The following is a 27,378-nucleotide window of genomic DNA, read 5'->3' as shown; positions in this document are numbered from 1 at the left end:
TGTGGAAATATGGGGAAATGCCTGCAAAACAAACACACTCCCTATTCTAAAACTACAAAAAAAAGCAATTTGAATTATTAATAGATCAAAATATACGGAACCCACAAATCGACTATTTATCAGATTAAATACGATGAAATGTTATGACCTGGTTGACTTTAAAATCGCCCAATTAATGTACAAAGCACACGATAATTAATAATAATAATAATAATCCATTAAGCGCCTTCAGTGACCGCCATCCAGATCCCGCGCTACATCTACCCGACTTCCCCCTTCTCCGAGCCGACCGCGACACGGAGCTATCAGGGAAATCGAAAGGTGGTGGTATTTGCTTCTATATCAACGAAGAATGGTGCACTGATGTCACGAAGCTCGACGCACACTGCAGCCCGGACCTGGAGTCGCTGTCTTTAAACTGCAAGCCATTCTACTCGCCACGTGAGTTCACCTCCTTTTTACTAGTCGGTGTTTACATTGCGCCACAAGCTAACGCTAACACGGCGATACAAACGCTAGCCGAACAAGTAAACAAACTCGAACTAAAATACCCAGAGTCACCCCTGATCATTTTGGGCGATTTTAATAGAGCACATCTTAACCGTGAACTTCCCAGATATAAGCAGCACATCGACTGTTTCACCAGAGAAGGCAACACTCCAGACCACTGCTATACAACAATCAAAAATGCATACCGATCGGTCGCCCGTGCAGCATTGGGTCTTTCTGACCACAATTTAATCCACTTAATACCTACATACAGACAGAAACTCAAATGTGTTAAACCGGTTGTTAAGACTGTGAAAAAATGGACAGATGAAGCAAAGCTAGCTCTACAAGAATGCTTAGACTGCACTGATTGGGGCGTCTTTGAAACTTCAACGGGCACACTGGATGAATACACAGACACTGTAACATCATACATCAGTTTCTGTGAGGACATGTGTGTACCAACGAAGTCCTACCGCTCCTTCAACAATAACAAGCCATGGTTTACTCCCAAACTCAGGCAACTCAGGAAAGAGAAAGAGGCCGCATTTAGAAGTGGAGATCGGGCACTGTACAAACATGCCCGAAACCAATTGACAAAGGAAATTAACATCGCAAAGAGAAGCTATGCAGAGAGGCTGAAAAACCAGTTATCTGCTAACGACTCTGCATCTGTATGGAATGGCCTGAAAGCAATCACTAACTATAGAATGCCATCCCCCCAAACAGTGAACAATAAGGGTCTTGCTAATGAACTAAACATGTTTTTCTGACGATTTGAAAAGGACACCCCCCATTTCCCACTCACACCCACTTCTACCAGAAACCACTCTACCTACCCCCCCACCCTCTTTTTCTCCACTACAGATCCACGAACAGGACGTGAGACGGCTCTTCAAGCAGCAAAAGATCAAGAAAGCTCCGGGGCCCGACAAAGTGTCCCCCTCCTGCCTGAAAGTCTGCGCTGACCAACTGGCTCCGGTCTTCACACAAATCTTCAACAGATCCCTGGAGCTGTGTGAGGTCCCATCCTGCTTCAAACAGTCTACCATCATACCAGTTCCCAAGAAATCGGCAACATCGGAACTGAACGACTATAGGCCTGTCGCCCTGACGTCTGTGGTCATGAAGTCCTTTGAACGCCTTGTGCTGAATCACTTAAAGAACGTCACTGGACCCCTGCTGGACCCTCTCCAATTTGCCTACCGGGCAAACAGGTCTGTGGAAGACGCAGTCAACATAGGTCTGCACTACATCCTCAAGCACCTCGACAGCACAGGGACCTACGCAAGGATTCTGTTTGTGGATTTCAGCTCTGCGTTCAACACCATCATCCCGGAACTCCTCACCCCCAAACTACTCCATCTCGGTGTCTCCCCTACAATCTGCCAGTGGATCCTCAGCTTCCTGACGGGACGGACACAACAGGTGAGACTGGGAGCAACAACATCATCAATACGCACCACCAGCACTGGAGCCCCACAGGGATGTGTCCTCTCGCCACTGCTCTTCTCTCTCTACACAAACGATTGCACCTCAACAGATCCAGCTGTCAAACTCATAAAGTTCGCAGACGACACCATGGTCATCGGTCTCATCAAAGATGGCGACGAGTCTGCGTACCGCCAACAAGTGGAGCAGCTGGAGCTCTGGTGCGGCCGACACAACCTCGGGCTGAACACGCTCAAGACTGTAGAGATGATCGTGGACTTCAGGAAACATTCTTCTCCTCAGTTGCCCCTCACACTATCCAACTGCCCTGTGTCAACCGTCGAGACCTTTAAGTTCCTGGGAATCACAGTCTCCCAGGACATGAAGTGGGAAGCCAACACCATCTCCATCCTGAAAAGGGCCCGGCAGCGGATGTACTTCCTGAGGCTGCTGAGGAAGCATGGCCTGCCACAGGAGGTGCTACGACAGTTCTACACGGCAGTCATCGAATCAATCCTGTGTTCTTCTATCACGGTTTGGTTTGGGGCCGCCACAAAAAAGGACAAAATCCGACTTCAACGGACAGTTAGGACGGCAGAAAAAATCGTTGGCACCGCCCTACCCACTCTTGAGGACTTGCATACTGCAAGAATCAAGACAAGGGCACGGAAAATCCTCCTGGATCCCCCGCACCCTGCCCACCACCTTTTTCAGCCACTCCCCTCAGGCAGACGCTACAGATCCATGCACACCAAATCCAGCAGACACTTAAACAGCTTCTTCCCTCTAGCCATTAACTCCTTAAACAGTCACTGACATAGTCACTCTTCTTGCAGCACAAAATGGTACTACAAAACTACTGGTTACTCTAAAATGGTTCAATGATTTTGTTGTTTACGATGATACTAGTGCAGCGTGTTATACCGGAGACAAATTCCTTGTGTGTTCTACATACTTGGCCAATAAAGATGATTCTGATTCTGATTCTGATTCTGATTCAGCTGGTCCAGAATGCCGCTGCTCGCCTCTTGACTGGTACTGTACTCGTAAGAGGGAGCACATAACTCCTACTCTGGCATCCCTTCACTGGCTCCCCATTCATTTTAGAGTTATTTTCAAGATCCTCCTCTTTGTTTTCAAATCTCTGAATAATCTCGCGCCAACTTACCTCTCTGAGTTCATCCGCCCCTACACACCTGCCCCGGCACCTTGGGTCTGTGGACCAGACATTATTAGAAGTACCAAGAACTAAACTGAGGCTCAGAGGGGATCGAGCCTTTTCTGTTGCTGGTCCCTCTCTCTGGAATGACCTCCCACTGAACATTCGGCAAGCCTCCTTGCTGCCCATCTTCAAAACCCTCCTCGAAACTCACTTGTATTCTTTGGCATTCGACTAAGCATGACTTAGATTTGTTCTTGGTTTTGCTGTTCGGTGCTTTATACCGCCTTTATTACCAATTTGTCTTACTGTTTATTGTGCATGTTAAATTGCTCCATGTACAGCACCTTGCATGCAGCGATGGCTGTTTGAAAGTGCTCTATAAATACTGTTGACTTGACTTGACTTGACAATAACCTGCTCTGCCAAAACATTCTGAAGTTTTTCGAAATTCGAGAAATCAGCTATGATTTAAGAGGTACCAACTTATTCAAAAAACTCAAAACAAGAACAAACATCAAGCAAAGAAGCGTATCTATCAAAGGTGTTAATCTGTGGAATAATTTCGAAACGGACCTGAAAATGAGTAAATCGCTTGCTGAGTTCAAAAACAAATAAAAAAAATAGTACAAACAACCTACATCAATCAGAGTTAAAATGATAAATTCTAAACATTAAATATAATGATAAATCTGAACTAAGTTGATAAATAGAGAAAGGTATTGAAATATCCATTATGAAGACAAGAGAAAATTGACACAAGAGTGCCATGGTGTGGAAGTACATAATCCTGATACAAACCAAAAGTTGTAAAAATATCACGGTTAAGGGTAAAGTATGAGCCTTAATGGAGAATTCTTTCTTCTTACTTTTTTCTTTTCTGATTGATATAAAAATGACCAATACCAATACCAAGAGATGGTTCCCAAATGAGTAAGTGCTAAGTGGAAGGAGAAACGACCTCCCATGAGGAAGAAAAATGTGTACAGAGCCAGATTTAGCATGAAAATGTCATAATATATAACATTTTCATAACCACTCAAACAAAGAATAATCAAACTTTGACGTTACTGTAACGGTTGCATTGACTGTAAATCGATTCATGCCAAGAGTGAAACGCTGAGCTGCTACATTCGAGCAAGAGCGCTAATCCAATGTAAATGATGCCAGCTTGGGCTGTGTGAGTGTACGTTAGTGAAAAACCTCACTCATCCGCTGACTTCGCAGCGCGTGCTCCCAAGATGGTGATGCGGTGACGGTGCGGTGTGTTGTGAGGTTTGCATGTTCTCCCCGTGCTAGTGTGGGTTTTCTCCGGGTATTCCGGTTTCCTCCCACATTCCCAAAAACATGCATTGTAGGTTAATGGAACACTCTAAATCAGGGGTGTCAAATTAATTTTTGTCGCGGGCCACTTTAGGGCTATGTCTTCCCTCGTGGGCCATTACAACAGTGAAACTAAATAAATGTTTAGACAGTATTACTTGTACACAACAAATTGATGGATTACCGGTTTTGAAATTAGTCAAGTCAACTATATTTTGTTCAATTATTGTTTGAGTGAGTGTTAACTGGATAACAAAATTATTGTAAAAGCTCAAGGTTATTTATTACAAGTGACAATTAGACATTTTGGTACAGATTTTTAGCAATCATCATCGAAGTTGACATACATGATTTGCTTTCGCAGGCTACATAAAATGATGTGGCTTGTCGGATCTGGTCCCCGGGCCTTGACTTTGATACCTGTGCTCTAAATTGTCCCGAGGTGAGATTATGAGTGCAAAAGGTTGTTCGTCTATGTGTTCCCTGCGATTGGTTGGCAATCAGTTCAGGGACTACCACGCATACTGCCCGAAGTACACACAATGACTTGTTCAGTAGCTCTCTCACGAATACATGTTGATGAAGCAGCCTTCATCTGCTTGAGGACAAATTATACATTGCAGCGCTGCATGAGCATTGTAAAGTATCCATCCATCCATCCATTTTCTGATCCGCTTTATCCTCACAAGTGTTGTGGGGTTGTGCTGGAGCATATTCCAGCCGTCTTTGGGCAGTCGACGGTGTACACCCCGAACAGGTTGCCAGCCAATTGCAGGGCAAACAGAGACGAACAACCATCCACGCTCACACCTTGTTACAATTGAGAGTACAATCAGCCTGCCATGCATGCTTTTGGAAAATGGAGTACCCAGAGAAGACCCACGCAGGCCCGGGGAGAACATGCAAACTCCACACAGTGAGGCCAGAGCTGGAATTGAACCCGGTACCTCTGCACTGCGAGGTTGACACGCTAACCACTGGACTACCGGGCCGCCTGTATTGTAATGGAACAAATTATTTGTATGTATTTACTTTGGTTTTAAACAGACTACTATACTTTTAACAACGTCCAACCTTTCAGCACATCTTGAAAGGCAATGCAATGTTTCCTTTGGTGCCACAGATCTTTATGTGATGAACACAAACAGATACCTAAGTTCAGTCTTACTACAGCTCTCATTACCCCTGTCAATGAGTTGGCCTTTTTATATAGATGCGGGATCATTGCAAAAACATGTCACAACCTTTGGAGACTGTATCATTCTTCTTAAATACATTTGAAACCTGAACTATGACACAGGACTTCATTCAAGGGGATAACATGAATGTAACCGTTTTTCATGGTTATGAGAACTAAATTTTCTATGTCTGACTGATTCACCAATCATGGTGGACCAGAAGCCGCTCACTTTGATAATGTGAATTTCAGATGTTCTCTACTTGTCACTGTCAATCACAGGCCTTAGAGATTGAACACATTACCTACAGTACTGTACATGTGACTTGTACTCATTTTGTGGCAACCGTTGCCGCTTAAGTTCAAGGTCATTGTGCAAATCTACTGCAGAGTCCATACACACATCACCCCTTAAAGCAATATACAGTCGTGTGTCCATGAGTTGAGACATGATCCAAAACTAATATATTGTAACTAGCTTGCCCCCATTTCCGTTTTCAATACGACGTGGTGCAGCGAGACAGTTCTGGCAGGCCCTGTGCATCCCGAGCTACAATCTTGGGGGTGTGTCGGGAATTTCATAGCTGTTTCACTGTCCCAGTTCTCACATCATCTCCAATGACACCTACTTATGTCCTTACATCACACATCCGCCAGGCCCTGGACAGCTCGACAAGGCCCAGTCATTTCAGTGGACTTTGGAACATGTCACAACAGTTTGCGCAGAGCAGCAAAAAAAAAAAAAAAAAATCTCCCCAAACCGCAGCATGATCCAGCGGATGTGCGGGTAGTGGGGGTAAGCAGTAGGTTGGCATATATACCGTGTCCGGAAATCACAAACGACTCAATCCGCAGCACTGTGTGCTGTTGTCATATTTCACATCATCGTCTGAACATCCCTCGGTGCAGGATGCTATGCGTCACCGTGATGAGAGTCACCGTAACTACAAAACAATCCACCAGCGTATAAAAGTAGTAACGTGTCCTTTTACCTGCCCTCTTTTCGCCGCGGCTCGCCACCTTTTCAGCTCTGCGGTAGCGTCAGAATAGCAGCGACTACCTCTTGATGCTGTCCGTATTAGCCGTGATGGGACGCCGTTCCTGTTCTATGCGGCGCAGGAGTCTACTCCTCTCCGACTTCTTGGATTCGGCGCACCTCCTCCCTCCGTGTCGTCTCAGCTGGGGGGGGGGGGGGGGGGGGGGGGCTCAAAGATGATGAGGTTTGCTAGCTATACTTTTTATTATTCTAATAACACACACGACGGACAGTTGCTGACGCTGTGCCAAATTCGTTGGTGCTGATTTGCGACTATCCAAATGAGTACACTTCTGTCCAAAATATTGATTGCTAAAACTGGGCGAATTAAGGGGAAAAGTGGTGGTTACATTGTATTTTTATTTGTTTTTCTTTTGCCTAAAAAAGGACGAAATGAATCATGTTGCGGTAGGGCTACTGCTGTATGAATTGTTTCAAATTATACACCCAAGCTGTCGGCCAAACTGCTCAATCCAACCATCCATCCATTTTTCAATCTGCTTTATCCTCACAAGGGTTGCAGGGCGTGCTGGAGCCTATCCCAACTGTCTTTGGGCAGCAGGTAGGGGACACCCTGAAAGAGTTGCCAGCTAATCGCAGGGCACACACAGACGAACAACTATCCAATCCACGCTCACACTCACACCGAGGGACAATTTAGAGTGTTCAATCAGCCTGCCATGCAAGTTTTTGGAATGTGGGAGGAAACCGGAGTACCCGGAGAAAACCTACGCAGGCCCGTGGAGAACATGCAAACTCCACAGAGGGAGGCCAGAGCCTGCACTTCTGTACAGTGACATCAACGTGTTAACCACTGGAACACCGGGCCGACTCCAAACTGCTGAATATCTAATAAAAATACATATACAATAATATTTTATCTATTGTTTTTCATGGCAGAGAAACATAGACTAGAAATACACACAAGCAACACACAATAACTAGCACAAATGGAGATGTGAGGGAAGTGCACATTCATCCATTTTCTGATCCACTTTATCCTCACAAGGGTTGCTGGGCGTGCTGGAGCCTATCCCAACTGTCTTTGGGCAGTAGGCGGGATACACCCCGAACTGGTTTGCCAGCCATTCGCAGGGCACACAGAGCCCAACAACCATCCGCGTTCACACTGACACCGAGGGACAATTTTGAGTATTCAATCAGCCTGCCATGCATGTTTTTGGAATGTGGGAGGAAACCGGAGCACCCGGAGAAAACCCACGCAGGCCCGGGGAGAACATGCAAACTCCACAAAGGAAGGCCGGAGCTGGTATTGAATACCTCTGCACTGTGAGGTCGACACTCTAACCACTGGCCCACTGGGCCGCCTTTTACTTCAACTCATTCATTCATTCATCTTCCGAGCCACTTGATCCTCACTAGGGTCGCGGGGAATGCTGGAGCCTATCCCAGCTGTCTTCAGGCAGTAGGCGGGGGACACCCTGAATCGGTTGCCAGCCAATCGCAGTTTTACTTCAACTTGCAAATCAAATTTAGAAGGAAAAGCTGGACTCTGATTGGCTGCAGTCAGGCATATTTCCGCTTGTTCTAATTGAGTAAAAAAATGCTCATAGCTCACAGCTGGACACGTAAGATCACAATTCTCAATCACATAATCATATAATTATTGTTAGAAGATAATCGACACAGTGGCGGTTGTAGGAGGGCGGGGCTATGCTCCGAAAAAAAAAAAAAATCAAGACATAAATACTTCTTGTTTGTTTAATGTGTGACTTCCAACTAAACTTGTCATCTATTAACCTTTTCAGGGACAGCGGTCACTACAGTGGACAGCTTATGTTATCAGGTTATAGGGTGCATGAAGGGTTTAATACACCTACCACTCCATAGATGTAGTAAAGTGTTTACCTTGATCAATAAAGCAATAAAATCTAGTCAGATATGAGCATGACTGGCTGCAGGCAAATGCAGCCAACAGGCGGGCAACCCTTTGTTAACTGGTTATGGCGGTCCACGCGCTAACCACTTGCCCACCGGGCCGCCAGGGAGTGCGCAAATGCCTGTAAATTAGTGACTTGGAAGCCTTGCTCATAAAGTAGCACCCACACCGACAGGTACTAGTTCCAGTTATTGGTCACCAAATGGTCCACTGATACTGGAACCATTAGGACCCTGTGGGAAAAAAAAAAAATAACACCTTGGGGCCTGTCACGGCATAGCGGCAAATTTAAAATACTATTTTACTGGAAGGCTTTCAATCATCGGTCTGTTGTGGTGAAGAAGGAGCTGAGGCAAAGGGCGAAGCTCTCAATTTACCGGTCGATCTACGTCCCAACCCTCACCTATGGTCACGAGCTATGGGTCGTGACCGAAAGAACGAGATCCCGGATACAAGCGGCTGAAATGAGTTTTCTCCGCAGGGTGTCCGGGCTCTCCCTTAGAGATAAGGTGAGAAGCTCAGTCATCCGGGAGGGGCTCAGAGTCGAGCCGCTTCTCCTCCACATCGAGAGGAGCCAGATGAGGTGGCTTGGGCATCTGATTCGGATGCCTCCTGAGCGCCTCCCCGGTGAGGTGTTCCGGTCATGTCCCACCGGGAGGAGACCCCGAGGAAGACCCAGGACACGCTGGAGAGACTATGTCACCCAGCTTGCCTGGGAACGACTCGGGATCCCCCGGGGAGAGCTGGAAGAAGTAGCTAGGGAGAGGGAAGTCTGGGCTTCCCTGCTAAAGCTGTTGCCCCCGCGACCCGGCCCCGGATAAGCGGTAGATGATGGATGGATGATGGATGGATGGCTTTCAATCATGAGCCCCAAAAATAATCAATTTATCCCCCCTTATAGCCTCCCTGCATACAGATCAGAAACATTGACCATTTTTGAAATTGGAAAAGAAAGCAGTTGCAGTTGGAGCTGATCTGAATTGTACTTCTAACTCGATACACAGTCTTTTTGGGTCATAATCTAACAATAGTCTTCCATGTTTGTTAGTAAACATCAAGAACATTGCACTTGCAACACCACCACGTGATCTTGTTCGGGGAGCTACAGGTTAAAAAAGTATGGCCCGGACAACCAGTCCTGTTTTGAGAAAAATTTGGACAGAACCTTCGTTAGATGCATGCTGATGATTGTATCGCCACAAAAAGGCTTTTGAATAGAGGACAGGTTAACCTTCAAACTACATATCATGCATGTTTTAAAGAGAAGACACTGGATAAATCTGCACACAACGCTCTCTCTCTCTCGTCTACACACACACACACACACACACACACACACACACACACACACACACGCACACACACACACAAACATACACAGTTTTTGAGTAGACACTGTTTAATATACAAAAACAATACCGTGGATTCTGGTTTACAGCTGATCATGACATCCCATTTGTTTAATTTGGCTCACTATTATTATATTCTTACAGTCTTTTTTCTAACATGGAACGATTAAAAAAAAATCAGTGGAATACACCAAACATTCATGAACTTTCTTGCAATAATAAACTGTAATTTCGGGATGCGTGCTGCACAAAATGGACCTTTTTAAAAAGAAAAAAAAAAGGAAAAAAAAGACCCGAAAGAAAAACAATGCACCACACAACATGTTTTATTCACACAGAAAACCCGAAAACAGTGATGAAGGGGCTCTTTGTACACGGTGTGCTGAGAAGCATAAATTTCATTTAGTTTCCAGTCGACTGAGGGTTCCTTGGAAATGGCGTTCGGTTCCAGCTGGCTCGTTCTCGAGTGTGGAGACGAAAATGGGTGTTAAGGTGTGCAGACTGATTGAAGCATTTGCCACACACGTGGCAGCGAAAGGGCTTCTCTCCAGTGTGGATTCGATGATGTCTCTTGAGCATGCTGACCGTAGTGAAGCTCTTTCGGCACACCGTGCAGCAATACGGCTTCTCCTTGGTGTGCCAACGCATGTGGACCTCCAACTGGCAAGCAAAGCTGAAGCCTTTCCCACACTCTTTACAGCTGTGCCACCTCTGAATGGTCGCATGAGAGTTACGAGAAGGGGCCGACTTCAGGGATTTCATGTGTTTTAGCTGCAGTAGGTTGACACTTTGCTTTCGATTGGTGTAATGTGGTCCTTTCACCTGCTGTCCAACCGATTCTGAGAGATCTTTCTGGGTGGTTTTGTGGCTATTTTCAGCAGTACTACAAGGATCACTGTGAGTGTCTTTGCCGTCTGAAGGGACAGTGTGAGTGGATGATGAGCTGCTGGCTGCAAAGTGTCCCTCACTGTCCCAGTCTGTCTTTGTCTCCCGGGATGGCAAAGGATGTGAGACAGTATCTCGACGACACGCCGTTTGAACTAACATCGAATGTGACCTAAGTTGTGTCTCAAACTGACCGCAATGTTTTTCGAGGTCTCTTCCATCATGTATACACTCACTGTGAATGTCTCTAAGGTTGGGCTCTTTTTTCACTTGTGGTTGCACACTGGTTCCCCTTCCAGAGTCGGAGACGTGGGGATCTTGGGACTGGACAGCACAGGCTTCTGTAAAGGTACAGACAACTCTATCAATTAGGTATAAAATAGATAATATCAATCTAGAGGACATACACATATTTTATGTGTATGTGTGTGTATATATTTATATATACACACACACACACACAAGTCCAAAAGATAGCTTTGTAGTCACCGATTTCTTCACAGTTCCTCCAGCACCTATCACTTAAGGGTGTCTTAACAAACATTGCAATCATTCATGGAGTGTTAAAATGCCTATATTTCCACTCCAAATCTCTCCACAATTGATTCTTTAATAGTCTGTGATTGTCCTTACACACCTCATCTTCAATTATTGCATTGAGTTCCAATTCCCACTTTTCCTTGATATTTAGTGCGTTTTGGGCGGCCCAGTGGTCCAGTGGATAGCACGTTGACCTCACAGTGCAGAGGTACCGGGTTCAATTCCATCTCCGACCTCCCTGTATGGAGTTTGCATGTTCTCCCCAGGCCTGCGTGGGTTTTCTCCAAGTACTCCAGTTTCCTCCCACATTCCAAAAACATGCATGGCAGTCTGATTGTACTCTCAATTGTCCTAAGGTGTGAGCGTGGATGGTTGTTCGTCTCTGTGTGCTCTGCGATTGGCTGTCAACCGGTTCAAGGTGTCCCCCGCCAACTACCCGAATACAGCTGGGATAGGCTCCAGCACCCCCGCAACTCTTGTGAGGATAAGCGGATCGGAAAATGGATGGATGGATTTCGTGCGTTTCGTAAAGCACTGTGAGAGATTTTATTCGTCCACTTCTACTTACACTCACTCTTTCTAGATGAGACTCATAATTTTTGGACTCATTGACAAGGGCAGGGGGGATTCTGGGTGGCCCATGATCAGCATACATCTTGAGATTGTTTCTGCGCCCGCTGGTCTGTTCTTTCCGGTGGCCCACACTAGAAGAGTAGGTTTAATCCATTCATTCTCAATTTTGAGCCGGCTGACCGATTTAAGATCCATAAAAGGCAATACTACCCATGTGGTCCCTTTTCTTGCGTTTTGCTCAATTTTTAACCACCCTGTTTCATCATCTTTACTAAGCCAAGACACAATTGCGGTCAACTGGGCAGCCCAATAATAATGTTTTCAGTCAGGTCAACCCACAGCTCCTTTGCCGTAGTCAAAATTTGAAGTTGTATTCTAGGACTTTTATTCTGCCGGATGACTTTAGAAATCAAGTTATTCAGACTCTTAGAAAAGGAAACTGGTACTCTTATGGTTAAAAACGGAACTAAAAAGAGGAGTCTTGGAAGGACGTTCATTTTTCTGTCTCCACGCTGCCAAATAAAGAAAGAGGTAGGACCTCCCAGCGTGCTCGGTCACTTCTTACTTGTGTAGTCAACTTAACATCATTGAACAATTACATTGGATGGTGAGTGACAACAATTCCCAAATAGCGTAATTCTTGTTTACACCTTCAAAATGAAAATTCTGTATTTAATTTTACTGGACAATTTCTTGTAAGCATCATCATCATTGCCTCAGATTTATTTTGATTAATTTGGAACCCCGAAATTGCCTCATATCGAATGTTTTCAACAACAACAGTAAGTAATTAATTATCACCCTCACCTCTTTGGGAAATCCTTTATCGTAAGCAAAACAGTGGAGAAAACGGGGATCTTCTCTGTGCCTCTCAACAAAGAATTTTCATCAACACTCGTGTGAAATTAATTCGCTTTGCGAAAATGAAACTATCGTTCAAATTTTCTGGTCCATTTAGTGCCCTATTTTTTTCTTGAAACACGGTTGAGGCCGGGACCGGCAGTGTGAAATTTCATAGAGGGGACCACTGGGGGAATATTTTGAGAGCTGTAGGAGATTGAGGATCAAAGAAAAAAACTTTAAAGGTGACATGGAAGTGGCATTGTCCCTCTTTCTCCTTTCCGAGGTCTGGTGATTAACTCAGATGTGCGATGGGTGCAGACACGAGGGATTGTTTTGGATGGGTAGCATGAGTATATGAAATGCACAGTTAAGTAGTTCCATAAGCAGTAGTTTGGAGGATGTTGTGTGCTGTAAAAGCAATATGACAGGAACCCTCTTTTCTACCTATGGCAATGTCATACGAAGTTAAATGCCACCTTTTATGTCATCAAATAACAAAGTGTGTTATTTGAGCTTACCGCCATCTGTTATCCCCTGAGAACCAAGGTATGAACCTTGAGAGTGAATTATTAAAAGGTGTAGCCAGTTCTGTTGACAGTTTTGAGTAAAACATTCTGCAACTTGCCGAATGTGTTTTTCCAAGTATGGTATGTCACAGCCCCCCCACCCCCATGACTAGATTTGATTAGCCTATGTGTTCCTTTTTTCTCTTTTAGCCATTTCTAATTGTTAATTGCATTATTATTTTTTGAAGTAACGTTTTATTTGGATTGGAGAATTGGACAACACATCAGAGGCAAGGTGAAATATTGGAATGCATTATTTGAGCCACGCTTCGTTATCCGACCTTTTTGGTTTTGAGTGTATGTATTCATGTGATTGTCCTTTTTAGTCATAATTACTACTGTTTGCTGTGAAGATTATAATTAACAAGCCATCAACTATGTTCTATGCATGATAGGTCTTCATTGATACGGTTACCCTATTCTGCATTTTTGCACATTGTTATGTCCATATTCTACTTGTTTTCTTTGTAATAAAGATTTGTATTTTCATCAGTATCAGCCTCTCGTTGTGTTTGTTAAGAGAAAACCTGTGGACTGATGAAACCGAGTTGAGTTTATAGTGGCGTATTTGTTTATTTTTTACTGAGCTCCCCGTTTCAGTGTAATTGCTAAACGTTTGAGTTTGGGCTGAATCTCGGATGCCCTCGCCAAAAATGAAATAAGATAAAATAAAACATCACATGTGATGTGACGTGAAACGTCAAAAAAACGGACACCTTTCGTCCTTACCTGGTCCTGGTTGCAGCAATAGTCGTTGGACGGCGACATTGAGTAGCCGTTTCAGACGCTCGTTTTCTTCTTTAGAGCGGTGAATTTCACTCTGATATTCAACAAATGTGTCTTTGACGGCTCGGAAAATCTCCTCAGCGGCCGCTGTCATTCTGTCGTTCAGAAACACGTTCAACAGCTCCAGCTTGGTCATGTTGTCTCCAGCTCTCCGTTGAGGAGCGCCCCTCTGTTTACGTCTGCTAACCCGGAAGTGAACCCCCCCCCCTTTTGTTGTTGTTGTTAACATTGAACTTTTTTCTGTCAACAGCATGCATAAAAAATACAAAAAAAACACGAAAAGCTATGATAAATATTTCCAGGGATCTAATAAAATAAAAGCATTTAAGACACAATTTTGAAGCTTTGAAAACACAGCACCGGAAGTAAAAGCCTGCTGGCGTCAGTCTTCAATTCACGGACTTAATAATTTGATAACCAGCCAGCCAGCCAAGATGGATAGATAGCTCGACAGATAGCTAGATCGATACATACATATGGTTCACTACACGAACGTGGTTCAGTCACAGACATGAGTAGATAAGACACGCCCACCTTTAAGTTCCATGCCCAAGGCGATGGTAAGCTAGGAGGGGCAAAGTCATGAGTGCATTCCATCTGACGGGACGGCAAGTGGTGCATACATTGGCGGACCATAAGTTTGTCACCCGTCCCGTAAAATACGGAATCGGCTTTTAATTGGTAATTAAATGTTGTGTCCCGTGTTGTTTCAATAGGGGACACAACATTTAATTCCCGTATTGAAACAACACGGGATGCGGTTTGTTCCATTCATCCATCCATTTTCAACACCGCTATCCTGCACAGGGTCGTGGGAATTGCTGGAGCCTATCCCAGCTGTCTTTGAGCAGGAGGCGGGGGGACACCCTGAACTGGTTAGAAGAAACAACCATACACACCCACATTCACACCATCACGAAGAGGGAACCGATTCCACGCTGCCCGCACACAAAACAGGAGTGTCTGACTACACTAGGCATGTCCAGCTCCAGGCCTGGAGGGCCACTGTCCTGTCTGTTTTCCAGCTTTCCTGGCTGCAACTACCTGCTTCAGATGATTGGCTCGTCAGCCAGCTCTGAAGCAGCATTAGAACATTCCTGATTATTTGAATCAGGTGTGTTGCTGTTGGGTGAGCTGGAAAACAAGCAGGACAGCAGCCCTTGAGGACCGACTTTGGACACCAAAATACGATCAGTGAAATGCGTCTGTCACACACAAACGCGATCACCAAACTGAACAATAATAAACAAAATAAGGATGCCTGATTGTTTTGCACTTTTCCCCATTTTTTCATCTTTTCATTTGGGTTCACACAGGTGTTAAATTTTGCTATAGTTACCGGTATATTTATTATAATGAAAGGATCCCTAGACAGGCTTTCTTACAGCTGTTACAGCACTCTAAGGTATATGCATGTAATACAATATGCTCAAGTTCAGTCTATACCGGGGGTCGGCAACACGCGGCTCCAGAGCCGGATGCGGCTCTTTAGCGACATCTAGTGGCTCCCTGGAGCTTTATACAAAATGTTTGAAAATGGAAACATATTTTGATAGTAGGCTAATATAGCTCAAATAGATCTAGATACATGTTGCAGCTCCAAAAGATGAGAGCTGTGGTGTTGGTTTTTTAAAACGTACACTTTATTTATGCTTTTAACAGTCTCGATAAACACAAGCAAGACTGCGTCTGACTCCGTGCCTTCTCTTCTCGTTCAACTCGAGAAGCGTTCAAAGACAGACATTATTGTTTGCTTAACAGTGATGAAGAAGTCAGCTTGTTAAATAGAGGCATTTTTTTATTTACAGTCGTGGAGAAATTATTTTTGACAGTGAACTCGTGGATAAGTTGTAGTGATCACTGATCGTTCAACATTTCAGAACAATGCATTAAATGAAAACAAACAAACAGACTATTGGCTAAAAAAATTTCAGAGATGTATACAAACAAAACCTTTACCTGAGGTGTCACCATTAAGCGTTTCAATTGAAGCCCACTGAATAAATCTAGTAATGGTTTAAAAAATAAACAATGTACTGTACAACATTTAAGAAAAACAAGTCACAGGAGGATGATGATCTCCATGGGATCTAAAACATTAAAATAAAACCGACATAAAATTGACATTCACTGCTTAAAAAAAAAGTCACTATGAAAGGAAAAGTGACAATCTTTGCTAGAAACTAAAAGCAATAGGAGCAGCAGATTTTTTCTAAATATGTACATACATTTAGATTTTCCCAGTGCATACACAGTATACACAATTTGTCTCTGATCATATTTGCCTTTTCCAACACTTAAAATCTGCCCGATATTGTTGATGCTTCTTTCGGATAAGATTCCAGAAAAAGACAACAAACATAAATCCTTAGTAAAGGGGTCTTAAGCATAAATGCACTGAGTAAACCTGAACAACGTTGGTGTTGTTGATTGTGCTGGGCTAGGCTATTTGCTTGAATGAAAACATTTCCTCAGCTGCCAATCATGTCTGACAGTTCCTGCAGTAGATCATCATCCCCAATGCCAGGGTCCACATCTCCATCGAGATGATCCTCTGTGAATTCGTTGATGAGCTCTTCGAAGTCATCTGCAGCCGATGTTGAGTTGCGTGAACCGACCACACTTTGTCTCCGTGATTTACTTTGAGGAGTGGTCTTCAGGAGAGAGCTAATGGAGGGATACACTCGTCAGAATTTCTTTTGTGGGTAAAAAACACTGACATTTACAAGCACAAAATAATCATATTTTCACAATTGTCTCAAGTCCCAGTTTACATGCACCAATAGTAATTACATGTCTACGGAAGGTGATGACAATGTTCCTTTAAGACTATTGTTTTTCATTTTAAATCAAATGTAAATGTAAAAAATGTACCATATTTTCCGCACTATAAGGCACTTTATAGTATAAGGGGCAACTTCAATGACTGGCCAATTTTAAAACTGTTTTAACATACAGTGCCCTCCATAATTATTGGCACCCCTGGTTGAGATGTGTTTTTTAGCTTCCAATTATTTTATTTTTTTTCTAAATAATATGGGACCTTAATGGAAAAAAAGAGAAAAATCCAACCTTCAATACAAGTGCATTTATTCAGTGGGGAAAAAATCCCACATAAAGAAATAATTATTTGACATCAAATCACCTGTTCCACAATTATTGGCACCCTTAACAATTCCCAGGAAATAAATATAATTGAAGCATTTCTGTCATTTCTACAGTAGTTTACAAAGTTTACCAGAGTATGTAGGAACATTTAATTAGTAATTCATCACTTCCTGTCTCCCTGGGGTATAAATATGACGTGACACCGAGGCCATTTCTCTTATCCACTCTTAAACATGGGAAAGACAAAGGAACACAGCATACAAGTGAGGCAGATGTGCGTCGACCTTCACAGGTCAGGCAGAGGCTACAAGAAGATTGCCACTCAACTGCAGCTGCCCATATCCACTGTGAGAGGAATAATTAAGAAGTTCAAAACAACTGGAACAGTGGTAAACAAGCCTGGACGAGGAGCCAAGTTTATTTTGCCACCACGCACAGTGAGGAGGATGGTAAGAGAAATCAAAAGATCTCCAAAGCTCACTGTTACAGAATTACAACAAATGGTAGCATCCTGGGGTCACAAAGTCTCCAAATCAACCATCAGGCGCTGTCTACACGCCAACAAGCTGTTTGGGAGGCATGCACGGAGAAAACCTTTCCTCACTCACAATCATAAACGCAAGCGTCTGGAGTTCGCCAAGCGGTATTGGGGCTTCAACTGGGACCGTGTGCTTTGGTCAGATGAGACCAAGATTGAGCTTTTTGGCAACAAACACTCTAAGTGGGTCTGGCGTACCACGAAAGATGCGCATGCTGAAAAGCACCTCATACCCACTGTGAAGTATGGGGGTGGGTCAGTGATGCTGTGGGGCTGTTTCGCTTCCAAAGGCCCTGGGAACCTTGTTAGGGTGCATGGCATCATGAATGCTTTGAAATACCAGGACATTTTAAATCAAAATCTGTTGCCCTCTGCCCGAAAGCTGAAGCTGGGTCGTCACTGGGTCTTTCAGCAAGACAATGACCCTAAACATATGGCCAAATCTACACAGAAATGGTTCACCAGACACAAAATCAAGCTCCTCCCATGGCCATCTCAGTCCCCTGACCTCAACCCCATTGAGAACCTGTGGGGTGAGCTGAAGAGGAGAGTACAGAGGAGAGGACCCAGGTCTCTGGATGATTTAGAGAGATTCTGCAAAGAGGAATGGCTGAAGATCCCTCTTTCTGTCTTTTCCCATCTTGTGAAACATTATAGGAGAAGATTAGGTGCTGTTTTGTTGGCAAAAGGGGGTTGTACAAAATATTAACACCAGGGGTGCTAATAATTGTGACACACATTATTTGATGTCAAATAATTATTTCTTTATGTGGGATTTTTTCCCCACTGAATAAATGCACTTGTATTGAAGGTTGGATTTTTCTCTTTTTTTCCATTAAGGTCCCATATTATTTAGAAAAAAAATAAAATAATTGGAAGCTAAAAAACACATCTCAACCAGGGGTGCCAATACTTATGGAGGGCACTGTATAGGGGCACATCGCATTATAAGGCACATGGAATAGAAGCTGGCTGGGGTTGTGTTATGCATCCAATAGATGGCGCTACCATGAAGGGAATATAATACCGGGTTCCCACTCTTCCACTTGCTTTTTATTTCTGGACCTTTTATTGACTTTTGAGGACCATTTTAGCAATTTTTAAAGACCTTTTCTCCATTCAGCGGGGGATTCGCGGTGGATTTAAGCCCACTCAGTAAAACACGGGGTGAACAGAAAGCCACATATCACTGAGCTGGTGTTCAAATCACTGCTGCCAAAGGAAGGGCACATCTTTACTTTTAGGGGCAATCACTTAACCCTTTATTTAACATACTGTATGTCAAATTTTCACTTTGCTACCTGTATCACAGGTAGGAAAATGAAAAAAAAACTTTTTGATTAATTCTCAAATAAAACACACAAAGAAATATTTAAATTAAGGAAATATATACTATTTATTTCTGAATAAACACAACACTAAGAACAGAGCTAATGGTCATATGGGTCCCCCGGACAGGGTTTGGAAAAATCTGGTTTAACTAACAGTACAGTGCACTCCGCTTAATAGAACACCGGTTAATAGAGTAATCCGCTTAATAGAGCAAAAGGCTCTGGAACAGATTTGCCTAATGCAATTTCCTAAGAAGATACTCCGCTTAGTAGAACAGATCTCCGCTTAATAGAACAGGCCGTAAGCAATGAACATTGTAAACTAGTGGTTTTCGAAGTGTAGCTATCGCGATACTGTACCACTATCGCGAGAAAACGCGGTAGTTCTAGCCGTATACAGTAACAGGTAGCACGCGTCACTCCACACATAGACACACGCACGTCACAATGGCTTCAACTTCATTCAAGAGACGAGAGAGAGACGAAGTGTAGCTATCGCGATACTGTACCACTATCGCGAGAAAACGCGGTAGTTCTAGCCGTATACAGTAACAGGTAGCACGCGTCACTCCACAGATAGACACACGCACGTCACAATGGCTTCAACTTCATTCAAGAGACGAGGGCCATCACCTGCGGATAAGAAGGACATACTCAGACGATACGATGCATTGCCGGATTCTCAGAAGGTACGCCCGCGGTTTCCAGGACTTCCCTCTTATCCAGCGCATTGAGAGGGAAGTCAACCGCAAAATTACGGACTCCTGTTTCCAGACAAAAGTAACGAAATTTTTCTCGTGATTTGAGATGTTTGACTGAAGTTGATTAAAGTTGTTGTTTTGTTGTTTGATTAAAGATATGGACGTCCACAGTCGAAATATCTCTTCTAACTTGTCAGCAGGGGTTTTTCTGCGTGCATAACTTGGTCGTCGACGTGTCTGAAGGTGTACCTAATAAAGTGTCTCCGGTTAATAGAAACCCCGCTTAGTAGAACAGAAGCGCTTCGGCCCAATGGTGTTCTATTAAGCGGAGTGCACTGTAGTACCGATTGCCCATCTTAGCAGTATCCAGTATATCTGAACAGCTGAAATGCATGTCAGAAGTCTAAATCCCAAATGGTGCAACCATATTATTTTCCCTCATATCACCTTCAATGATCAGACATGTTTTATAATGACAAATATGAAACTGATATGACAATTAGGGAATAGCAGACAGTGACTTAGTTCAGACATGTTTTATAATGACAAATATGAAACTGATATGACAATTAGGGAATAGCAGACAGTGACTTAGTTTTCTCCCCAATCTCCTTTGCAAGTTCTTGCCGATCAATTTTCTTCTGTTTTGCTGTGTGCCTCAATGCATTTAACTTGACCAGGAGGCTATGACAAGTTTTATCTCTCATGGAGATGCCCTTCTTGCACACTTGGCAGTAGGGCGACGTATAATCGCCAGTAATATTTCCGACCCAAACACGGAACTCCGGCTTCTTCAGCCACTTCTTCTTCTCCTTTTGGGTTGTCCCTTTTCAGGGGTTGCCACAGCGAGTCATTAATTTCCATCTTTCCCTGTTCTCTGCATCCTTTACTCTGACTCAAACTACCTGCATGTCTTCCCTCACGGCATCCATGAATCTCCTCTTTGGCCTTCCTCTCCGTCTCCTACATGGTAGCTCCATCTCTAACATTCTCCTACCAATGTATCCACTGTCCCTCCTCTGTGCATGTCCATACCATCTCAATCTGGCCTCTCTAACTTTTTCTCCAAACTTTCCTGTCTGAGCTTCTTCAGCCACGCCACTTGAAAATAGCATTGTCCCGTAATATTTGTAGCTTTGCTGTGTGTGAGTCCGCGCAAACATGTACGCACGCCTTTTGGTTTCAACCAAGCAACCGACGTTACAAATCAAACACGCTTTGATCTCAGACAACATAAAGCTATCCTAGCCGAGACAAAGCTAAGCTTTGCTGACACACAGCAGAGAGCAGCGGACTATCGACTGATGAGGCACACTTCGCTCGAGTGGCGACGCTACATATTTGTCTGTCATTTGTAGTAGAGCGGGTACCAGGTCCTGCATTTTCCGACAAAACTATGAATTGGAAGGGAGGGGAAAACGACACACAAATGAAATGAACAACGCAGGTTAATTTTTATGGATTTTAGAAGATTTCCCTTAAAATTCTTGCTGTATCTGCTTCCATTGGGTCCCATCTTAAGGAAACATGGTATTCCCTTCCACTGCTATGCAGATGACTGCAGATCTATGTCCCACTGAGCAAGAAAGACGCCTTCTCATTAAGGCCACTCCTATCCTGTCTGGAAGAAATCAAAACCTGGATGGCACAAAATGTCTTGAAATTCAACGAAAAGACAACAGAGGTGATATTGTTTGGTCCCAGTGGCCCTTGTACATTCCGTCCTGTAGACTTGGGCCCCCTGTCTCATCTGAAATCAACGGTCTCAAACTTGGGCCTTAAACTGGACAGTGATTTCAAACTCGATCGGCAAATTGGTGTCGTTGTTAAATCCAGCTTCTTTCACCTGAGACAGCTGGCCAAAATAAAACCTCTCCTCTCACATGAACACTTTGAGACAGTAATTCATGCCTTTGTCACATCCCGGCTTGATTACTGAAATCCCCTTTACTTTGGAGTCAGCCAGTCCTCCATTAAGCGCCTTCAGCTGGTCCAGAATGCCGCTGCTCGCCTTTTGACTGATACTCGTAAGAGGGAGCATATAACTCCTACTCTGGCATCCCTTCACTGGCTCCCCATTCATTTTAGAGTTATTTTCAAGATCCTCCTCTTTGTTTTCAAATCTCTGAATAATCTCGCGCCACCTTACCTCTCCGAGTTCATCCGCCCCTACACACCTGCCCGGCACCTCAGGTCTGTGGACCAGTCTTTGTTAGAAGTACCAAGAACTAAACTGAGGCTCAGAGGGGATTGAGCCTTTTCTGTTGCTGGTCCCTCTCTCTGGAATGAACTCCCACTGAACATTCGGCAAGCCTCCTCGCTGCCCATCTTCAAAGCCCTCTTCAAAACTCACTTGTATTCTTTGGCGTTCGACTCAGTATGACTTAGATTTGTTCTTGATTTTACTGTCTGGTGCTTTCTACCGCCTTTATTACCGATTTGTCTTACTGTTTATTGTGCATGTTAAATCGCTCCATGCACAGCACTTTGTATGCAGCGATGGCTGTTTGAATGTGCTCTATAAATACTGTTGACTTGGACTTGATAATTTTACATTACAACTTATTTTTTTATTGATTTTTATGAACTTTATGGAGCGGTACGAACCCTGTAATACGGCTTTATATAGCGCTTTCAGAACCACTGCAGCTGTAACAAATCGCTGTAAAGAACATTTAAAATACTACGTCCAAGAAACCTGAATATAGATCCATATATAAAGCGCATTGGATTACAAGGTGGACTGTCGGCTTTTGAGAAAAATGAATCCTTTTCGGTCCACCTTATAGTGCGGAAAATATGGTCATTTAATGTTCAAATCTGTCTGTTTGACTTGTAGACATATGTGGGTGATACCACGTGTTTAAAACAGTAATGTTTTTTACCCATCTACATAGAGTAAAACCTGCCTAGCCGTGATCGCTTCCATGTTTCCCATGCTGTATGTAATGTTAGCAGAGTGCCACCCAGACGTTTCAGTCACCGTAGTTCCAAAACAATATTGGTGGAGCCATCCAGGTATACAAAATAAAAACAATGATAGCTAGCAACGGCTCATAGCTGTGTTCGAGAAAAAAAAAAATCTGATGTCGAAGGGCTAAGACCATGTTAATATGCAGTTGTACTTGATGCTCATGCAGGCGGAATATTTTCAATTGTCAATTTTAACAGTTGGCAGGTCATTTTTTGGGGGAAATGTATAGTATTATCAGGCCCATTATCAGGTGCCTACATAGGCTGCTGATAAGCTGATCACTTGAATCAGGTGTGTTGGAGGAGGTTAAGATCTAAAACGGGTTCAAACTTCAGTCTTCGAGGGCCGCGTTTGCTGCTTGTTTTCCTTCTCTCTCTGCTGCAACACACCCGATTCAAATGATCAGGGCCGATATCAGGCCCCTGCAGAGCTTGCTGATGAGCTGATCATTTGAATCAGGTGTGTTGCAGCAAGGAGAGATGGAAAACAAGCAGGAAAGCGGCCCTTGAGGACCTGCATTTGAGATCCCCTGACTTAGACCTTTGAAATGCAATTTTGGGAAACCGCAGTTGTTCGTCAAAGTCAGGTGACTTGGCACAACCACATAATTTCATGGGCACAGCTGGCATTGGCAATGTGTTCATGCTATTCTAGATTAATGACAATGTAATTAAATGTGTGACTTTTTAGCACATTGCATTCGCGTTTGACCATGATTTGGGGAGGTGGTGTGTTGATGTTGGCATATAACAGCAATCTAAAGGTATAATACCAGCTTTTAATTTTATGAAAAGAAGTGCTTTTGGAGACAACAATTTTCAGTTTTGCAAGATCTCAATGAACTAGTACCTTTGGGAGGCAGAACAGGCCTCCGTGGTAGTAGCAAGACTGACATCCAGCTTGGGTTCTTGGCTTGGACTGCATTTTGAAAGATGGATGATCTGTGGCTCCTCACTTGAGTTGCGTTTGTGTTCCAACAATGTGCTTGGACGACAGGAAACTCGAGGGTTCAGTACCTTCAATGCAATAAATATCAGACAAGGTCAGAAAAAACATGTTCTGGAATAATTCTCAAAGAGTTGGGAATGGAAGTGTAAAACAACGGTGTGTGTATTTTTTACAGTAGGCTGGAGACGACATGGGGTTTAGTTCGAGTGTGTCCTGTTTTTATTTTAATTCCTCATTAATTAACCCTGGAGAACCCAAGAACCCTTTTCTTCTTTAAAAAATGACGAATTATACATTAAATGACTGCTATCTGTTCACTGAAGACTGAAATATATGTTTTTTCAAATATTCAATGCTTTAATCCTAATTTAGGATTAGGGCCAAATTTGACCCTTTGGGATTTAAGGGTAGCATTTGAGTAGCAGAATTTGTAGGGGCCAAATTAGACCCCATGGGTTCTCCAGGGTTAAAAAACAAAAACATTCAAGCAACAAGTTTTTCCTCATGTGAGTGTGAGGGGAAAATTGTAGCTGTTTACTCGTACTAATGTGGAATGAATGTCTGGCAACGGGGGAAAAGCAAGTACTTTGAGGGTTGTGTCTCCTCGTCATATATTTATTTTCGTAGGGGGGTGAAGATCTTAGTTTTTTTATGGATTATTAGATGTACAAGTTGATTAAAAAAAATTGTGAACTGAATTATGAACAACATGGCGGAGAAAATGAACTTCCCCTACACTGCTTACCTCCTCCTTACTGTCAGTCTCCTGTTGTGATTCCTCTAAAACTATGGAGGCGCTGTTCAGAGGTTTGACAGCAGCCACAGCAGACCGCACTGCTCTCTTCCGCTTCTGGGCTGTATTCACTTGCAAGGCAGGCTTCATGACAGACGGCTTCACATTCAGTTTGGGCCGCACTGGAAAAGACACACAATGCAAATCAAATAAGGGTATTTCATCTACATTTTTATATTTCCTTTAAAAGGGGAGCTTTCAATTTTCTAACTTCTCATTTCAACGCCTCATTTCAAACATAGTCCCATTTCACTCCGCCCTCTTCCCCATGAGTCTCTGACGAAAGCCATGCCCCTCACTAAAATGCACTAGATGTGCATTGTAAAATCGCGCGCAGTGAACAAGACAATCTTAGCCACGGCTGTTATATTGCTCGTGTGACTTATTCATGGAGCCTTGCAAAACAAAAAAATGTTTGATGTGGTATTTTAGGAAATGTACAATCAATTATAAATCCAAAAAGGTGACTTGGCGCGCCCCTATGATGCTGCATGCACAGCAAATGATTGACCACATCCCTGGGTCACGACTTTTGTCTCTACAATCTCTGAGAGGCTAATAAAATTACAGGCATAAAATGGGGCTAGAGAGGAACAATTTTTCAAAAGATAATTGTAATAATATTCCACGCTGTTCATATAAACAGTTTTAACATGTATGACAGTGTTTTGTTCTTTTCTGAAAACTACCCATTTAACTTTACTCAAGGCGTTCATATATGTTTTTGAGACTTTGATAAAATGCTCCGATACCAGGTTCTTCAGTTAAAAGGATGACATTTTAATGTAAATAATTTCAAAAAGGTCTGCGTTTCCTGTAACCATGTACATGATGAATAAGCAACATAAATAGTGATAACAAATGCAAGTGCAATGTACCTTTTTTGTCTGTGGTATGAGTTCTATCAGTAGTTGGACTCCCTCCCGCTGCAAGGAGTCTCTCTGGAGTTGTCTGCTTGGCTGAAGATGGTGAATTTAAGGTTTTTGTGTTTTTATACTGGATCTTGGTGGAGCTGTCCGGACTTAGTAAGAGAGTGTCTTCCTGCGATGGGGTTAAACTCTTCACTAGAACCGAGTTCACAGCTGCGATGGGAGCCGGAGTAGAGATGTTTGGAGGGCACTCAGTCTCAGATTTGACGGTTTTCAGCTTGCGAAGATGAGTATTTTTGGCAGGTGAGACATTGCTCCTATCCGGAGTGCTACAGATAGGTGAAGACTCTGGTGGTGGAAGAATCTTTTTCTTCAGCGTACTACGAACTAATGGTTTTGGTGAAGATGATGCATCAGAGGCCTGCTGGCTGATAGATTGCCCAGCCATTTCCTGTTTGCGCCGATGTTTTTCACGCATAATCTCCTCAAATGTTTTGACTTTGACAATCATGGAGGTTGTCTGGAAAGGCATGACAAAATTACAGTTCCAAAAAAATGGCAATCAATCAAAACACAACAATATACTGTAGGTGGTCACAGGTCTAACCTCAGGAGCTTTCCATGTCCTTTTAGTCACCTCAACATTCTTCTCTGCCGTGATGTCACCTGCAGAATTCCACAAATATGGCTTGTGATGTGACTATATATATTTTTAAAACATATACAACTGTCCCTTTACTATACTTCTTACAAGGGCTGTGGGTGAGCTGGAGCAAATCCCAGCAAACTGTGACAGAGAAATAGGTCTGGTCACTAGCCAATCACAGGGCGCATATAGCCTTCCTGATTTCTGGGGTCTTTGCATATTTATCTCATACAAAAGTTTAGGTTCAATTTTAATATCACACAGACACAACAGAGAATACAAAATGCAGTTTCTAAATGCCAATTTCATTTATTCAGGCACAAAAAAATTCGGAAACTACCTGTCACTTGGTGAAAATGTAACTGACTAATGACAGTTTGGGAAAGCTGACTCAAACTCAAGCGCTCTTGGATCATGCAGTAGGACAATGATCCAAAACAGACCAGCAAGTCCACCTTTAAATGGCTTTAAAAAATATATGATAAAAATTAAACGGTTAAAAATGTGAACTTTAACTTGAAGTTCATGCAAGAAAAATCCTCCAATATGGTGGAGTTGAAGTGATTCTAAGAATAGTGGGCCAAAATTCCTCCATTGTGATGTGAAAGACTCATGACCAATTATCGCAAATGCTTGATTATTGTTATTGCTGCCAAGGGTGGTACAACCCATGATTAGTTTCAGGGGATGATTACTTTTACTCATACGGACAGGTAGGCTTTGTGTGTCTAAATTCAGTGGTACTTCTATTTTAGAAATTAATTGGTTCCAGAAAGAAATTCTTAACTAGAAAATGTTGTAAGTAGAAATGCGTTTTCCATGTAAATACCCTAATCCATTCCAAGCCCCCTCAAAATTCAGACATAAATGTTTTCTAAGCATAAAATTGCATCAAAATATGTATCAAATACATGTTAAAAAATTTTTTTTTTTGCACAAGAAATGAGAATTAAGCATAATGTAACAAAACAAAGAATAAAGAATACAAATGATGGTCATATCACTTTCAACTGCATCCTCATCATTTTTTGCTGCCCTCTTTAGTTCATGTGGCTCTCAAAAGTGGTTTTTGCCACCGTTTTGGCAAGAACGTCTGCTTTTGTCGGCTTTTAACAATCCTTCAAAAATGTCGCAGGCAAACATCAGCAGAGTGAGCGATCGCCTGACTGCTGAACACTTTTAATGGGGATTCACATTTACAGTACGTAAAAATCGGAACACCGCATGGCCCGAGGAGCGAATGACGAGGACACTTCATCGACAGGACACTGCATCGACACATTTATCTATCTACAACATCTATCTATCTACACACATAGACACGCATGATAGAGGTCCCTCTTAGCCAATGGGATGCCAGGATGATGCTCGGTAATAGCCAATGGCAGAACAATATGTTGCGTTCAGGAAACT

General features: G+C 43.2%; 3 protein-coding genes across 8 annotated transcripts in view; all 3 read right to left on the bottom strand.

The window, feature by feature from the left end:
- Positions 1–6,763, bottom strand: part of nfasca (neurofascin homolog (chicken) a) — a 164,970-nt gene extending 158,207 nt beyond the window's left edge. Inside the window, exon 1 of the mRNA XM_052075040.1 lies at positions 6,572–6,763. The gene's annotated coding sequence lies outside the window, so the exon portion shown is untranslated. The remainder of the gene's footprint in view (positions 1–6,571) is intronic.
- Positions 6,764–9,896: 3,133 nt separating this feature from the next.
- LOC127607115 (zinc finger protein 227-like) lies at positions 9,897–14,580 on the bottom strand. Its single transcript, XM_052075214.1, has 2 exons — positions 14,001–14,580; positions 9,897–11,090 (listed from the first exon to the last, which is right to left on the bottom strand). Exons 1-2 carry the CDS (start codon positions 14,308–14,310, stop codon positions 10,267–10,269), a joined length of 1,134 nt encoding a protein of 377 aa, XP_051931174.1. The 5' UTR covers positions 14,311–14,580; the 3' UTR covers positions 9,897–10,266.
- A 1,254-nt stretch (positions 14,581–15,834) lies between these two features.
- The window catches only part of zc3h11a (zinc finger CCCH-type containing 11A), a 32,249-nt gene continuing 20,705 nt past the window's right edge, over positions 15,835–27,378 (bottom strand). For all 6 annotated transcript variants that reach the window (XM_052075097.1, XM_052075103.1, XM_052075099.1 and 3 more), the window contains 5 exons: positions 25,927–25,985; positions 25,329–25,839; positions 24,403–24,572; positions 23,559–23,725; positions 15,835–16,724 (listed from right to left, as the gene is read on the bottom strand). In XM_052075097.1, the coding sequence (XP_051931057.1) occupies positions 16,529–16,724; positions 23,559–23,725; positions 24,403–24,572; positions 25,329–25,839; positions 25,927–25,985 (1,103 nt within the window). In that variant the 3' untranslated portion in view covers positions 15,835–16,528. The remainder of the gene's footprint in view (positions 16,725–23,558; positions 23,726–24,402; positions 24,573–25,328; positions 25,840–25,926; positions 25,986–27,378) is intronic.

Source organism: Hippocampus zosterae, chromosome 9 (genome assembly GCF_025434085.1).
Source record: "Hippocampus zosterae strain Florida chromosome 9, ASM2543408v3, whole genome shotgun sequence".
Classification (NCBI taxonomy): Eukaryota; Metazoa; Chordata; class Actinopteri; order Syngnathiformes; family Syngnathidae; genus Hippocampus; species Hippocampus zosterae.
Note: the sequence above shows the minus strand (reverse complement) of the source record. Positions and strands in the feature narration are given on the sequence as shown.

Bases quoted from the DNA above. Each gene is read 5' to 3' on its own strand.
- LOC127607115 (XM_052075214.1), bottom strand. From the start codon at position 14,310: ATGCTGTTGACAGAAAAAAGTTCAATGTTAACAACAACAACAAAAGGG. The intron at 11,091-14,000 runs GTAAGGACGAAA...GTACCTTTACAG, and splicing joins ATTGCTGCAACCAGGACCAG to AAGCCTGTGCTGTCCAGTCC.